Source organism: Leptinotarsa decemlineata, unplaced genomic scaffold, assembly GCF_025532065.1.
Source record: "Leptinotarsa decemlineata unplaced genomic scaffold, Ldec_3_MD MMD2_tig00000882_RagTag_RagTag, whole genome shotgun sequence".
NCBI classification, from domain to species: Eukaryota; Metazoa; Arthropoda; class Insecta; order Coleoptera; family Chrysomelidae; genus Leptinotarsa; species Leptinotarsa decemlineata.
Window position 1 is genome coordinate 17,535,971 of NW_027412556.1, and position 18,020 is coordinate 17,553,990.

Sequence of the window (18,020 nt, forward strand, 5' to 3'; positions counted from 1 at the left end):
AATGCACTTATTTAAAACAAGATAAAATATATGTTCAAAATAAGAGATAGGAGAATTTGAATCAACGTGGAGGATTTTTCATTTCAGAATAATATACACTTGCAGAGCTCGGCAAATCTAATAATGCATGTGTGAAAAATTACGAAGCATTGATATAATTTTCGCAAAATGAGAGCAAAATCAAGAGTTGCTGTCAAAGTTTACCACTTTCTCTTCGGTACTAGGTATACAACGCAGTACTTAGTAATATAGCGGAGTTTCTTTCTCAAATAATACTGAATTTAAATTCTTTTAAATAATATCTATGTTCAAATAAAACAGTTTTTTTCAAACTGAAATTAATGAAATACTTCTAAAGGAAATCCTGTTCATTCTATACAAAATTCATGTTATCTTCAGTCGAATATAGTTTTGTATATAGATTCACAAAAATCTTGTTATAAACGAATTGAGTTACTTGAAGGTACACAGTTTTGAATTCAAACAATATGTTTTCAGATCAAGTTGATATTGCTCTCCATTTGAAACAGTTCTAATTGTAGTTCTCATATTAATGTTCATAAAAAATAATAATAATGTAATTAACATTTGTAACATTTGTAACATAATTTAATTGTATCTATACCTATTGTTCATAACAAAACTTCTTTTATTGCTATTTGTTCAAAAAAAATCGTATTCAAATTACTTTCAACACTAGTATTGAAAATATTTTTAACACGCTACTTTGTAAACATCATCTTTTAATACTCTTGGCATCCATTAAAAATGCCACTTTTAATGACAGTTGTACAAAAATATCTTTGATGTGTCAATTAGATAAATCCCTCTTTTTTTTCGAAAATGAATACAACTTATCAAATCCTTATTTCAAGAGCAAACAGTACCTACTGCGTCATCAAAACCGAGCAGCGCTAGGCATGTAGATGTAAAGAGGTAGGGATATACAGCAATGCTGTTTGTGAACGACAGTTCCTACGCGCATCAAGATGAGATATAGGATTAATTACTTATTATCACAATTTTATGTACTACTAATGGTTGATGCATGTTAATCTGGAAAATGATACCTTCTTGTGTTACTTGTCAGACAGCTGACATATTTTTGTGGTACTCATTTTCTTCAGTTACTTACGAATAAAGCTGCTGTCTGTAGCATATATTTCAAACACCTACTAGAGTACTTTCTATCGCTATCTGATTATCTTGTGTTCTAAGACCACAATCTATTTTATGGCAGTTTTAGTAGGTATGTAAAGTGGCTTGTTGGCGACGTTCATTTCATAACTATATTTTGTTTTATAGGTAGTTAATATGTGAAAATATTGAGGAGAAATTCGTATAATGAAACAGTCACAACTTGAATAACCACAGCACCGAGTTCAAAAAATTCATAACACGGTTACGATTGTTTCTAGAGACCCAAATCAAAAAAAATGTTTGAAATATGTTTTTCCGTTAACCAGCTATCGCACCTCTACGAACGACCACCCTCACAAGTCGAAATTTGTGCGAGCTTAGGACTAACGAGGTCTTACCTTTTAACGTGTGATTCCTAACAAAATAAAATCAAAATTAAATAACAATTAGCTACAATGTTAATCCGAGATGAAAGATCAATAAGTAAACACAATGGAAACAAAGACAGCGACACTCAGTTGTCGATACTAGTTAGGTACAGAACCATCGGGTATTAACTGGTTATCACCCGATAATATATGTTAATTCTTTGCAATTTCAGCTTTTTTGTTTAATAAAATTGTTATTTCCGGTTAACCTTTTAAATTTTTTTTCAGGGATTTCAAATCAATTTATATTATATTAGACAATGGAAGTCCGAACTGATGAAATACACCACGAAACATTGTCAACCACCTTCAAACAAACGTTATCATCAGCTAGTTAGGTACATGGTTTGTATTTTAATTCCAAAATATCAATTAATAGGGAATTGCAATAATTTAACCGAAGGTACAAAAATTTGCCTATGAAAGTAAATTATCTGGCGTGTGCTCTTCGGGTTTTGGGTCGCTATAGTTTATATGTATAGTTTTGTTTACCTAATACCTACCCATTTGGCAAATTTCAGAAATCTGGAAAATATAATTAGCAAAACACATGAGTTGATGGTTACCTTAAAATATTTAAATCCAATTAAACATGCTTCACTTTGGAAATGTTATATCAGAGTGATTTCGATTGTTTGGCCACACTCAAAACGATTAAATAAAAAATTTGCAAAAATTTCTAGCGCAATATATTATTACGGATGAATTCAAAACAGTGGGTATACCTATCTATATAAGCAAAAATTTGAATGGGAGGCCATGCATGACTGTACCTACTGATATTTTCAACAAAATTGTCTTTTTCGACTGTTTGACCTGCTGAAGCCAGAAGTGCATTTTATACTTAATATGATAATCGAATATGCACAAATCTTTGCCGGTAAGCAAATTGTGCAACAAACAAAATTGTCATTTGTTGCAAACTTGATGGACCACTCACTGTATTACCTATTCCAGATCTTCATATTTGTTACTACCTACCAGATACAAATGTAACTAAAGGTGAATGGATATTCGAATTTAAAGAAAAACAGTGAAAAGTTAACTGCTGTTTGCCGAGTAAGTATAATATTTTAATAGCGTAATTCCCATAATTTAAAGAGTTTTCATTCAACTATCGTTCAATACCGACGCATGATTTAATAATGTCCTTAATTTGAATAACACCAGATTAGACAGAAACACCCCCTGTTGACACGCATCACGAGAGGAAAGATTGTCGAACAAATACGATGACAATAATAAAGCAGGCTGGCTATACACAAAACACCCCTAATACATATCTGATTTCACTGTGACAGCTCTATTTGTACCATTTAGCATGACACAGAGCGAAACTCTCACCCCTTGAACAGTCGAATGCTTCGCATTACGAGAAAGACCGTTCATTGGTCGGAGGCCATCCTCGGCTACCAATAGCGCCGCGAAAGGCGGGGCAGGTTATCATTATTGCAGGCAGTTATCACTCACAGCTTTATTTCGTCTTTCACGAACTCTGGTGATGGTTAAAGACTGATTGTGAAGTTAGGGAAAGAATTATCCACGCTGGCTTCTTTGGAGAAGCGTGATAGTGACTTGGATTGGTGCGAGGAAGATTTTACCGAAGAAGATATCAAGATGGTAGAGACTTCGCAACAGAAAAACAATGTTTTGGTGCCGCCGCATTTTTTGGGAAACGTTTTCCTAGGTGAAGGTTTTAAACCAGTGTTCAACAGTAAGTTGAGGGAGGCGTCAGTGGGACCGTCTACTTCTAGTAGTAGTAGTAGTTCGTTATTCACGATTGATAGCATCCTAGCTCCCAGACCGAAACAGATGACTTCCCTACAACGGCCGCTTGTGATGCAGCAACCGTCAGTTCACTTCGGTCATCTTACTGCTGCCAGTGGATTTGGCACTGCTCCAGCCGATTTCTTAGGTGAGTGATTACTTTTGAAAACCTATAGTTTTGTTTATACCTATTATATACGACAACCGATACGTCGTGGTGTAAAAATTATTTGGGTTTTCTATTTAGTAGGTAACTAGGTATGTAGCATATCTATATTTCTGTTTTTAACCACTTGGTGGTACCACTTTTCATGATGATCTCTTACCACGTACATCCATCAATATATAGCATATGTTTATAAATATCTGTGTTTTCGTTGTTGGTTATTAAATTGGGAACTGAAATTTAATTTAATCAATCGTCGATATTTTCTGTATAAAATATGTATAAAAATATATATGAAAATTCATTGTTACGGAGCCCTGAAGAAGAATTTAATTAAATTCGAAACGTCGACAAAGAAAAAATTGTTTTTTTCAAGAAAAAAATTTTATTTATATTTATATGAAAATGATTCTGAAGTATTTATTCTCCTGAAATTAAAGACAAATAATTATTTACTTATGTAGTACTTCATGTATAGTAAGCCACAATATATAGGCTAGCGTTTGTTTCTAATTTGTTTTGTCATACGAAAAATAGATTTTCCAATTGGGATTGTTTCTAAATATCTCTGTTACCTAACAGTAAAACGATATAAATGGTCATTTCAAATGCAAAACTCAAAATTTTGTGATTATATTATAATTTGCTACAGAAAGTATAGGCGGGTTTATAATACTTTACCGGATCCACCCTTTTTCTGTAAGGCGAATGGGTCAAAAATAAAAGATTTCATAAGTGTTCGGGTCGTTTTATTACTTGCAGGGGAGTGCGTTTGAATATTTAACTAAAAATACTTGTTGACACTAGGTAATATCTATGTTTATTTATTCATATACGATTATTATTATTATATAACATTTTAATTTGAAATGTTAATTTTCTGATTGATTCGGCCGTTACTTCATGAAGATCCACAGTAAATTCACGAACTACACCTAACGATTTGATCTTCACAAACTTTATTTTCAAAAAGTATATCACGACATGTTTCGCTCAGTAGGTAGGTATATAGCTGTTTCGTAGCGAATCCACTACGAAAAAGCTACCCGTTTTTTGAAAAAAGAATGCATAAACGTAGCTCACAGAACAAATATCTAATAATAGTCTATATATGTAAATTTATTTAAAACAATAAAGACAAAATTTCGGTATCGGATAGATCAGGAGTATATAAGCTGACTTGTGGCTCTTGCCAAAACTGTATATTGGCCAAACAGGGAGAACATTTTCCGAAAGAGTTAAAGAGAATAGCATCAGTAGTTTTGTAAATAGAAAGACCAATTCAACATTTGCAAACCACCTTTTAGCAGAAGAACATGAGTTCAACATGAATACGATGTATTACATTCGGAAGAGAAAACCTTGTAACTCAATCTTCTAGAACGTTTAGAAATCAATAGATTCAGGATTTCGAGTGATTCATTCAGTGGACAAGTAGAATTTAACAACTCCCTGTTACTAAATATTTTTTCAAATGTAGAAACAGGGACAAAAGCTCGGGTAATTTATTTCATTACAAACTTAGGTAAAAAACAGGTAGGTACTTGAAATGTAGGTACTTAAAATTGTAGGATAAGGTATATTAAGCATTGAATACTTAGAATTAGTAAAGACACGCCCGTTTCTGTAAAATAGTTTGGTGAATATTTCACAATAAAGTGTTTCTTGAATACGTTAGTTATGGATTTTTATCAAGTATCGGCCAATTCCATTATATATGTTATCAAAACATCAGATACATCTTCGTCGAATGATTTGATTAGGTGAAGGTTCTACAACTTCCTCAACTAAATGTTCTAATTTCCACATGTTGGCCTCTTCTTTCATAACATGTTCCATACATTTCGCCATTTTCAAGAACTCCTCGAGGAGTATTTTGACGTTCATTTTGAATGTATTGTTTCTTCATAGAACGAAACCCTTTACTTGAGTCCATAAGGGAGAAGACGCAGAATAATAATATAATATGTCGTTCCTGTGCCATCTTGTCGACTACATATTCCGTGAAACGAGCTTCATTTGAAGTAACAAATTCTGTTAGCGATGATCTAGATGTATTTAGTTGCAAGTTGTCAGATATGGAATCTACTTTCTAAAATTATTGTTTTGTCCCCTATTAGGAAATATAAAATGTGTATATGCTTGATACTCATATGAAAAGTTTGTGATGTAATCATTAAATTCTGTCAATTCCTGCTCTGTGACTGGGCTTTGTCCTGTAGAGTATTGTATTAAATAAATAAATGGTATGTTTTTTGTCTAAGCCATTCAATGATAACCGCTTTTCTCCATATATTAGTCGGTATTCTTTCAACTTTTCAATAATTAACGTACATCATCCATAACAATCACAGAGTCTGGTGGAATGAGGTATTCCATTTGTTTAAAATATTCTTCAAACACATCGCCGATCATAATGTCTTCATGGTAATCACCATACCTAATGTTTTCACCGAAACATCAATGATACGTCCTCAACAATACTTCCAATGCTGGTAATAATCAGTCGCTTTCCTTTTCCAAGAGGCAACGTTAATCTGGTAGACCAACCTTCTGAAAATGCTTGACATGAATGTAATTGTGATGCACTGTTTGGAACCTTTGGTGTAGTAATGAATATTACTGGAGGTTTTCCCCAACACCAAATCGTTATTTTAACAGCTGTGTTTAGATCACCAAGTGATAATCTTCAAGAGGAAGAGCAAACAGTTTGATTTTCCTCTTGAAGATGATCACTTGGTGATTGAAACACGTGTCGAGGTGTTAAAATAACGGTTTGGTGTTGGGAAAAAGTCCAGTAATATTCATGAATGTAATGTTTTTGTCTTGCCAAATCTTTCCAGCGGTATATCCTTAAGCCAAGTTCTGTCCAGATAATAAATCTTTCTATTTTCACGTCGATTGAGAGCAATTTTTTGTTTGTTTTTCCCAGCTGGAATTCAATTTCTTTGAATTTGTCTAAAATGTCTCTACCTATCATTGGAGAGACATTGGTCTTCTTTCAAGGCTCCCATTATTTTGTCGAAGACCAGTATTTCTTTCTCAAAATAAAATGAGTGTACTGTTCTTCTGATTGCAAGTTTGTATAGTTATCATCAACTGGCACAGTTTTTTCGTGATTTTATAGCTCCATTTTTCCTCTCATTCTTGACTTTATGTATCGATGATTTTGAAACCTCCGTCGTTTGCATCAGAGTACCAACGGTATACGAAGAATAATAATATTTTCTTTAAAATACGCAAGGGATCAATCAATAATTCATATTCTTCAAGTAATTAAGTACCTAGTTGATCGGATACTAAATTGGATCGAATTATGTGAGCTGCGCAGGTATGTGATACTTCGAAAAATGCTTTTCATAGAAAGTATTGAAAATTTTAATCAAAATCCGCATTACATCAATAATGCATTAGCTTGTATTCCATATTTTTGTTACTCATCGTATACATACAACTATAAAAAGTCTTTTGACATATGTTATATCAAAATTTACAATATAGATTTTCCAATTGTACCTAATTATCTTTTATATACTCCAATTCGTTATGGTTCATATAACTGCAGAACGAGTTGAATTATTTAAATTAATTGTTACAGAAGAGTACTTCAGTAAAATAACTCAGATATTCATTTTAGTTAGTGAGATGAGACTTTGATGGCTTCTATAGACACACCAAAAATATTTTCTACAATTAGGTGGTCTCCAAATTTCGAAAAATCTTTGAAAAGTGAAACAGTGAAAACCGTGTGAGAAATGAAGCAAGTGTGAACACTTCTTCATCTCCTGGTACCTATCAAGGTTAAGTATTCGTCAGCTGGCAAATGCTTCAAATAATTAACAATGAAAACTTTCTACTTAGTATATGCTTTTTGACTGATTGCGTTGATGTTTTTGGCCTCTAGCCTTTACCAGGAAGTGGATTCGTCTGTCTCATCTGAAAATCAAACTGGTTATGAAATGTATAGGTAGCTGATTAACGGCAAAACAGATTTTAAACAGATTTTTTTTTCTATGTAGCGCTTACTATCTTCAAATATATAAAAAAAACAAAGTGTGTGAAAGATATTAATTTTTTTTATTTTTTTGAAAGACGTATTACGTATTGATGTCATTTTATGTCCGCCACGGCTTCTCTGGGTGAAGCGCATCCGAAACGTCCAATTTTCTATGACTCTAGCGCAGAAATCAGGCTGAATTCGACCAATAGCATGAGTTATGTTGGCTATGAGAACCGCTGTGATTTTTGTTTTATTCGCATACACCTGCAACTTGAGAAAACCCCGGCACAAGAAAAAGTCTAACAGGGTCAAATCGCACCATCTCGGTGGCCAGTTCACATCACCTCCACGTGAGATGACCATGTCCTCAAATCGCTTGTGCAAAATATACAATGTGGCATGAGCTTTGTGGCATGTCGCGCCGTCCTGGTGAAACCACGTGTGGCTGGTAACCAGATCATTTAATATAGGCCAGTAGAAGTTGGTAATCATTGACCTGTAGTGTTCTCTGTTGACCAGGCAGTGATGGCCGGCCAACGTCGTTCCTAAAGAAATGTGGATCGATGACGCCGCGAGCACAAAGTCCACACCAAACAGTGACTTTTTCGGAATACATTGGATGCTCTTGGATCTCATATGGATTGGCATCGTCCAAAATTCGACAATTTTGTTTGTTCACGTACCCATTCATCCAGAAATGGAGCTCATAGCTGAAGATGATTTTTCGATGAAAATTAGTGTCAGTCGCCAATTGCTACAGAGCCCATTCAGCTATCGCACGTCATTGTCTATGGTCGTTTACCTTCAGTTTCTGGGTCAGTTGAATTTTGTACGGGTCCCAAGTCACGACGCAAAATTCGTGATGTTGTAGTCTGCGAAAGACTGAGTTCTTATGAGCGACACCTCGGATTCCTCTGCACATTCTCACAGACAACGGCGATGTTTTCGGCATATCTTGCGTTTCGTCGACGTACGAGTGTTGATCGATCGTTTAGTGAACCAGTGGGATCAAATTTATCCACCACATTGCGAATAGTCCTCTCGGTAGTACGATTATGGTGACCGTGAAATGAATGAAGCCCGGTTGTTGTTGAATGCTATATCCGTGTCCATGGTGATTTGGCAAAAGAGACTGAACAACAAGATGGCCGTTATTTTTTGTCGAAGTACGGAAGTCACATTTGGAACACCCTTTATTCATAATTATTATCCAAATTCATTAATTTGGCAACTAGAAAATAATGTCTAATTGTCACTATGACGAAAACAAATTGATACTCCTTTTTTTGGGTAATGGTTACCTTCCACAATCTGAAAAAATATAAAAATTATAATGGAGAACTTTATACAAGTGTAGAAGGGCAAACTTTTTAGTTTACCCCGATAAGTTACTGCGTAAAAATCAAAGTATTTTTCACAAAGAAAAATCTTCTATTTATCAGTAACTTGTCATATTTCACAATTTTGCCTATCAAAAAAATATTAAGAAATTATACTTATCTTTTACGTTTCGGAGGCCAAAATCTGCCTCCGTCTTCAGAAATGGATAAAAATTCGAATTAATATGCAGTTATTCCTTTTTTGAGAGCTCATTTCTTTACTTCTTCGACAGATGTCAAAGAAGTTTTGAAATATGAAATTATGTCAATGTTGTTGATTGTAAAGAAATGAGCTCTCAAAAAAGGAATAACTGCATATTAATTCGAATTTTTATCCATTTCTGAAGACGGAGGCAGATTTTGGCCTCCGAAACGTAAAAGATAAGTATAATTTCTTAATATTTTTTTGATAGGCAAAATTGTGAAATACGACAAGTTACTGATAAATAGAAGATTTTTCTTTGTGAAAAATACTTTGATTTTTACGCAGTAACTTATCGGGGTAAACTAAAAAGTTTGCCCTTCTACACTTGTATAAAGTTCTCCATTATAATTTTTATATTTTTTCAGATTGTGGAAGGTAACCATTACCCAAAAAAAGGTCGATAAAAAACCGATTTTTTCCTCCACAAAAAATGACTTTCGTTGAATAAATTGATACTATTCCGACAAAAGTTTGCCATGCCCAATTATTCATTAAGTACTGGTGAATTTTTGGATGATCATACTTTCCTAGACCTATACGAGTATTAGAAAACGGAATAACGAATGACTTTTACGTTCGATAGATTTGTCGCCACTTGATTTTTGATGTGGTGAAAAGAAAATTAAATGTGACTCAATACGAATGAACAGAAGATTTATGGAAAAGGTTTTCAAGTGAATAGCGTCATATCACTTCTCATCTTCTCAAAAACTACACAGTTTCCGATTTGGGCACGATACTCATTATTCTATGAAATTCCAATCGGGATAGTTATGTCTATACCACAAGTCAAATCTCTGTTTAATGTGTAAACAGTTTTTCAAAATGTCAAGTGAATGTGACTTCATTATAATTTCTTTTCTCTTATAAAATTTGATCTTTTTTAATAATAATTAGTTTTTGATGATATAAATGTGAGTGAATAAAGTATATCTCAGATCCGACAATGAATCATCAGAAAATCTGCAAGGAAAAACGAAAATTATTGAAATTCTACACGTATTGGCCGACCCCACTTTATTTAAAATTGTTTATCTTTCGCATAAAAAATCGTCGAGTCCGAGCGTTTAGGTTTGAAATATCTCATTACTTTTTAGTTTCTGTTTATTAAACGGTTTGTTTGGGTCAAATTCAGTAATTGAAGTTTGATCCCCTTCCTGTTGACAAATTGATCTGATATTTGATACACACATTCAGTTTTGATGACAATACAATTCAATACATTCTGTATCATTGTAAACCCTAGATGGTTGCAGCTACAAAATGGCCGAATACATATTTTTGACAATTATTTCAATATGGGTATCAAATGACAGAGCTTGACTAGTAGAATAGTAGTTCACGTTTTTCATGACTATGGCGGATTACATATTTTTTCACAACTACCTCAATATGGGTATCAAATGACAGGGATTGACTAGTAAAATAGTAGTTCATGTTGAAAAAGATGCAAATTCAAGATGGCCGCAGCTACAAAATGGCGGATTACATATTTTTTCACAACTACCTCAATATGGGTATCAAATGACGGGCTTGACTAATAGAATAGTAGTACATTTTGAAAAAGATGCAAATCCAACATTATAATCTAAACAAAGAACTTCGTCAACTGAGAATCGGGATACAAACTTGGATCTCCCACCCAAGTCAAGATTTTGTATCGTGTCCGAGGACTGTGTGGCGTTAGGGTGGCTAAAAATAATACGTCGTTAGCGATACACCACCCAAGTTAAGATAAAATGTTAAAACGTGACGAGAACTGTGTGGCATTATAGGGTGGATAAAAATTAAAAACAAAAATAAAATGAGTCAAAAAATATGTTGAACGGTTTTATTGAAAAAAATAGTGATGTAGACAGTGTACTAGAAACTAAAAAATAATTTGGAAGATCCTAGGTAGCATTCATCACACCATTTTCCTCAGCAATCTACGACATTGATCAGATAAAAAAAATAAAATCTTTGGGCGTAGTATTTACATATTTACTCAGGTTACGCAACGCCTAACGATTTTATTATTTTTATATTTGGTCAATAGTAGATATTGAGTGTTTCGCTATACAATAGCTTCTTCAGGCATTATGGTTTATTTTTTGTTAGATTAATTTCTACCTTTATGAAACCCATCCCTGACTACAAACGAAACACATCTGACTATCTGTTTGTAAATGTGTGATATATGTTGTAAACTGGAAAACTTTGTGAAAATACTTTTGGTGATGGCAATAATTTTCCATATTATTGTGACGTTCCTATTAGTTACCCCATATATTCAAGAAGAAAATGAAAATGCAATTACTCAGGAATTCCTATTTTACTTTTTCTCGAATGCAACCAAAATTTTCTATGTTGATTATAAACTCAATAATAATAATAATAAATTGTTTATTGCTTGCCGGTAAAATAATTACAGAACTGTAAAACTGAAGAAGACGGCGAAACAAAAGGAGTAGTGTTAGGTCAGTTGACTGATTCTTCGATACTCCCCTAAAAAAATTGTAACCAATAAATCATTAATGAAAAATCTACCTACTCATAATAAAGTATGTACCCATAACCTATATAAATAATTAATACTATATGGAACTCGGAAATTTGGGAATGTTACTAAATTATCACACCGTTTGAAGTAAATATTTATATGACTCCACGGTGTTTAATGTTATAGTAAAATTCTATAATAGTAGGAATTAAATCATCAGAAATATATATTATTGCATTAAAACGAAAACATTGTTGTCAAGGTTGTGATTCTATATATTTTATTATTATTTTTCCTCATTTGATAAGTATAATTTCCATACGCCAATGCAAGAGATAGATTAAGGCAAAAACGTCACTCATTTCTGAGAATTTAGTGCCTAACTATTTTGGAATTATAGTATAATTCTCCTTCATTTACCGATATTGAACTGGTTTCATGAAAATTTCACTGGCATTAAAGTTTTGGTTTTAGTAACATAGGTTGCCAGAAATCCTCCTTTGAGATGCCGTGTAAACGTGGTCTATTTTTTTAATTTGCAGATTCTCTGACAATGATAATTTCATATGATTTGCAGTAATAATAATAATAATACAGATGGGCTAGATGTGATAGATATGTGATAGAACACTTTTGTATAGTGGAACACGTGTTACTTGGATAATTTTTTAATTTTCATCAAAATCTAATCGTTTGCATTCAAAAAAATAAACGGAACTGGAACTACTACAAATCAGTAGATACTGTCACTGTTATCTTTTTGGATATTTTCTCATTCAACAAGAGCGATAATATCAACAATAATTTTTGGTAAAACTGTCATTAAAAGTGACATTTTTAATGGTTGTCAAGAGTATTGAAAGATGATGTTTACAAAGTAGCGTGGTAAAAATATTTTTAATACTAGTGTTGAAAGTAATTTTAACACGATTTTTCCGTCAAATAGCAATGAACAGAACATAATTAATTTTTCAAGAAAGTTCTATTATTAAATATATATATATATATATATATATATATATATATATATATATATATATATATATATATATATATATATATATATATATGATATGTATATATAATATGATATATATATATATATATATATATATATATATATATATATATATATGATATGTATATATAATATGATATAATATATATATATATATATATATATATACAATTAAATTCTGTTACAAATGTATTATATACATTGATTACATTATTATTATTTATGAACAATTATATGAAAAGTACAATTTGAACAACTGCTGATATTAAAACTTTGCGATGTAGAAGAGCCTTGTAATATATTTTAACAGAGTTGAAATTTCATGGGCATTAACATTTAATTCTTGAAGTGAAGAGGACGATGCTGTATGCAGCAATATCCTTTTTACGAGAAATATATTTATCGATGTAACCCTCAGCTACTGTTGTAGACTTCCATCCTCCGTGCTTCCTAATAACCGTTATATTTGCTCCTGATTCTGCTAGCAAAGAAGCAGAAGACCTTCTGAAACAGTGACCTGTATATTTCTTCGGTTCCGGGAGGTTCAGAAACTCAGCAATGGTAGAGGGCATTTTCCCAAAAGTGTTTATACCAACTGGGTTGGCACTGCATTCATAATTTGTGTACCTATTTCAGAAGAAAACGTTGATGATTTATAGCAGAATGGTGTAATGCAACGTATTTATTGAAATAGTCAATATTTTTTCCAACAATGCAAAAAGAACGACCTAGTTTCGTTTTTGTTTTTGGAACTTGAACAATCAATGATTTATCCATTGATTTAATGTCTTTTATTAATTAATGGCACATCTCTTCAAGCCGGCAGGCTCCATATATTCCGAAAATAGTAGCAACTTTTATCATCAAATATTTTTCATCTGGCGCCTTATTTATAAACCTCTGGACTTGTTCAAACGCAAGAGTTTTTGATTTTCTGGGTCTATAACTTTCTCTTTTCCGCTTTGAAAATGCTATTACCTTTGAAATATTTGCTTGTATCAACACCATTTTTAACGAGCGCACTCGACTCTATTCATCATTGAAAACTTACTCTACAAAGTTGACGAGTTTCATATTTTTGATTTCTCTTCTAGATAGGCTAAGAAGACGGTTTCGCTGAAAATTTCTTCTATATATACTTTTTTGAGTATACACCAGTTAAGCAAATTAGAATATGCTATGTCGTACTGCTGAGCAGATTTTTCGGTAACAATTCAATTGAAACTCTTTTTGCTGCCTCTTCCATTTCGTCAGGAACACACAATTCCTCACTGTTGTTCTTCATTATGCAAGACAATAAACACCATCAAGAAATTTGAATGTGACTTTAAATAAAACGCGTGAGGTGTAAACAATACTGTTTGTTGGGAACCAGGTGATTCGGCGTCACCTGACACGGCCACTTCACAGCAAATGCGATAACACGAAAATAGTTAACTGACAAGACATGTCAAAATGTGTTTTTCTAGAAACATTAAATTCATCTAATTTATTATGAAAACAGGATAATTGTACAGAAAACTGTGTATGATATTTGTGTTAAAAGTAAGATTTATTTTGTTCGTGAAATTACTCAACTCGCTACGCTTGTTTCGCAGATTATTTCACTCACAAAATAAAAGCTTACTTTTAACACTCAAATCATAAATAGCTATAAAATGAATTCTCATTTGGAAAAAAGAGCTACTTCGCAACCTCGCACAAGAGATCTTTCTATTTGTGTTTAAATGTAAAATTCTCACCATGGCTCATCACTTTGTTGATTAAAATAACTTTGAAAACAGTGTTAGACAACATTTCATTGTATTTGGTGGGAAATAGGTATTAGCAATGCATGAAGTAACTATGTTCGTTCAGCGGCTGCCCTAGGCCATTATTAGGGTGAAGCGAGATTTCCTTTTAGCTCCCTTCACTCATCTTTCCTTGAATCATTTTATACAAAAAATAAACATTGAAATTCAATGTACCCACTTTATATACTGCGATAGTCAAATCCTCATTCACATAACCATTTTGCGGATAATACTAGTGCGTGCTGTGGCATAGCTAAACCCCACAGCAACTCTTTGATGCAAGTAGAGAAGGATATGAACTGATTAAAACAATGGTATGACTCAAATGTTATAGCTTTGAATTTGAATAAACCAGTATTATCACATTCCGCTGCACTTTTTGTGATATACCTATGGCAAATGATCTGAAAAATAAAAAATCGCTAACGAAATTTCTTGGTCTCGTAATTGATGACAAATTGAAATTCGCATGCCATATTGAATATTCGTGTAAGAAACCAGCATCAGGTTGTTCCGCAATTCATTTTTTTGTCAGAGGAGAAATAATCTTTAAAAGACTACGGTCGTTCCGTAGTGATAGATTTTCACCACTTGAAATATAATCTCCTCTTCAGCGCTTCCTCCTACCCCTCCTACTGGAACCACTTTGGTAATACTTCAATGGGAGTTGATATAATATGGACTCATTCGTCCATTCTATAAGTTTCGATCTTCATTCTCTTTATTCTCTCTCTGTCGGCAATAAGTTTCCTTGTTACACTTCCTGCTACGAAAGATAATCTTTCAAGCTTCATGAATTCCCGCCGGAAATCTTCCCACTTGAAACAATTGGCTTCATCGTCCTGTAGGCCACATCGGATTCTACTTTCACACGAACGTATAGATACTTTCTGAAACAGCGTGTCCTGATAACGCTCATGAGAAAAAGTAATCCACTTCTATGTATGACCTCGCTGTCCAATCTAGTATGTTTGGGATTATGTAGTATGCATATCTTCCATAGTTATCATTATTACATTTGGCTTACCAATTAGTCACTAGGTTTTCCTGATATGCTTTCAGTTGTTTCCAGGTACCCCTCCCGTCTTTCTTTCATAAGGATTTCAATGGTAGGGACTCCAGCTATCACCCTTGCCGCTTCAGCTGATACAGTTCTGTAGGCACTGCGAATTATTAAAATAATTTTTATTTGTAGACTCGTAAATTTCGACAAGAGTTTTTTGTTTTACACAACTGAATGCTAAGCAGGTGCTGCATATAAAATCTCAGTAATATAGCGGAGACCTGAAAAGACTGTTACGCATATTGTTTAATCTCTGATGAGTTGGGTTCTAGAGTATCTGTAATGCTTAGTTAACTGACGGTGTGTTCATTTTCCAAAATAGAGCTTTGAGATACATTTGTAAAGTTGAAAGAAGATACTCTTGTGGAGAACTGGTCAAACAACATAAAATCTCAACAGTAACTACCCTTCATATATTTGAGACAGTATGTCTCATACATAAAAACACAAAATCCGCACAAATCTTCTTATCATCCGTAATACGAGACAAAACTCGCTCTTCCAACTACCGATAACTTGCACTGTTCTGATGAAGGATTCAATCTTTTAAAATGATGAGATCAAAGAGAGGGTTTTGAGTCAATTTCGTTTTTGAATTCCTATTAGAATTACAAATTTCGAAAGAAAACAATTGTGTGCAGGTAGTTACGAATACGAAAGAAAACATCGGTGCTCTAATAGGTCAATTCTAGAGTTACAGCGCTACACAACTCAATAACTTTGCAGCATTCTTTTTGTAAAATATAAACTATAGAATCACAAGTTTTTATTTCCAAATCATCTACATTATTTCTATAAAGAACTTGATTTAATAATTGTAAGTTTATACATTATTGACTTTCGGAAAAAAATCATCTCTAACAAATAGATTTTTTTACATGAGAAATGTTGATTGATAAACTGAAAAATGCCAAATGAGGTGAATTAAGATGTGGTGAATAATTATTAGTGATTCCATAGTTTGAATTATGCAAAAGGAAGGCTGAAAAGTTGCAATTGTGGGAACTTTAGTAGCTGTAACTCTAGAAATGAGAGAGTACCAATTTTTTCTTTCGGATTCGTAATCTTCACGTCAAAATACGTAAGAACACACCATTTTTTTCAACATCGGTCTTTCCGAAGTAAGTCAATCACGCGAGTCTCACTAGAATACCTTTTTTCTGAATTCCATATGCTATTTTTCTCCAGATACAAAAAATGACCTTGGAAATTCAGGAAATATTTTTTTATGGTAATAAAATACTTTTTCCGAACAGCGATGAAACTGACGGCCATGATATTACCATGTTATATGACTAATAAAAATGATTTGATATGAATTTTTTGTTTCTATATCGATGCATTCAGCAGAGACAAATTCACAGTGACTATGATAAAGACTGTGACCCTACTGTTAAATAACCATACAATGAACAGACAAGATATCGAAATGAAAAAGGAATTGCCGTACGTCACTCATTCACATAACCCCCACTTCGAATACCAACAATTTATATATGCTATTTAAAAACCTGAATATCTCAATCCAAACTTATTGGTACTTGTATAATGAGATATTTTTAATTCGAATCGAAACAGTATTCCGAATAGAAGCAATTTCATTGAAGTCAAAAAGAATACCCGACGTTAATCCATCTAGCCGCGTCATGTAAGTTGGGAGTCTCGGGTGCTGGCTCTACGGTTTCATCTCAAGACAAGATAGATTCAATAATGGAATCCTGTTTTTGGAAAAAATGAGTAGTTATTCACGTACTCTGTTGATATATTCGAACATTGTGTCTTCAATAATTGTACAGCATGATAGAAGTTTTCGTTCATAAATGGAAATTTATAGATAATATAGATAAAATGTCAATGTTTCTACCGTTACTTTGCACACATTGAATAAGGACCTTCGGCCCGTTTCAACTTAACTTTTGTTAACATATTTCTTGTGATTACATAACAAGCATCTCGTATTTCAGGTTTCTTAAATCATTGGTTGAATAACGATACATTTTATTTTACAAACTCTCATTTAACATGCAATGTTTCTGTATATGTAAGTATTTAACACCTGGGCTGAAAAAGTCCCGGGCCTAAGAAAGAAAACGTGTTTTTTTTTTCAAAATTGGCTTTATTCATCAACGTAATCTTCATCAAGAGCCACACAATCATTTCAGCGCTGCTATCACATTTCAATACAACTTTTGTAGAACGATTTATCTTTTGCCTCAAAATAGGCCCCAGTTTCAGCAATGACCTTTTCATTGGAGCGGAATTTCTTACCGGTGAGTATTTTTTTGAGGTCTGCCAGTAGTCGCTGGGAGTCAAATCTGGCGAATACAGTATATGCGGGAGCAATTCGAAATCCGTTTCATACAAATTTTGCCATCGTATTTATTGATTTCTAGCCTGTGCATTGTCTTGATGAAGCCGCACTTTTTTTTCTTCAAATGGGGTCATTTTTCCGCAATTTAGCCCTTCAAACGCTCCAATAACGCTATATAATATTCACTGTTGATGGTATTTCCCTTCTCAAGATAGTCGATGAATATTACACCACTCATATCCCAAAATACCGGGGCCATAAACTTTCC

The 18,020-nt window shown here is 33.2% G+C and overlaps 1 protein-coding gene across 1 annotated transcript in view; it reads left to right on the plus strand.

The window, feature by feature from the left end:
- The first annotated feature begins 1,735 nt into the window (after nt 1-1,735).
- Nucleotides 1,736-18,020, plus strand: part of Gsc (goosecoid homeobox) — an 86,205-nt gene continuing 69,920 nt past the window's right edge. The window contains exons 1-3 of the mRNA XM_074175165.1: nt 1,736-1,906; nt 2,526-2,627; nt 2,739-3,483. Coding sequence (XP_074031266.1) covers nt 3,186-3,483 — 298 coding nt within the window. The 5' untranslated portion in view covers nt 1,736-1,906; nt 2,526-2,627; nt 2,739-3,185. The remainder of the gene's footprint in view (nt 1,907-2,525; nt 2,628-2,738; nt 3,484-18,020) is intronic.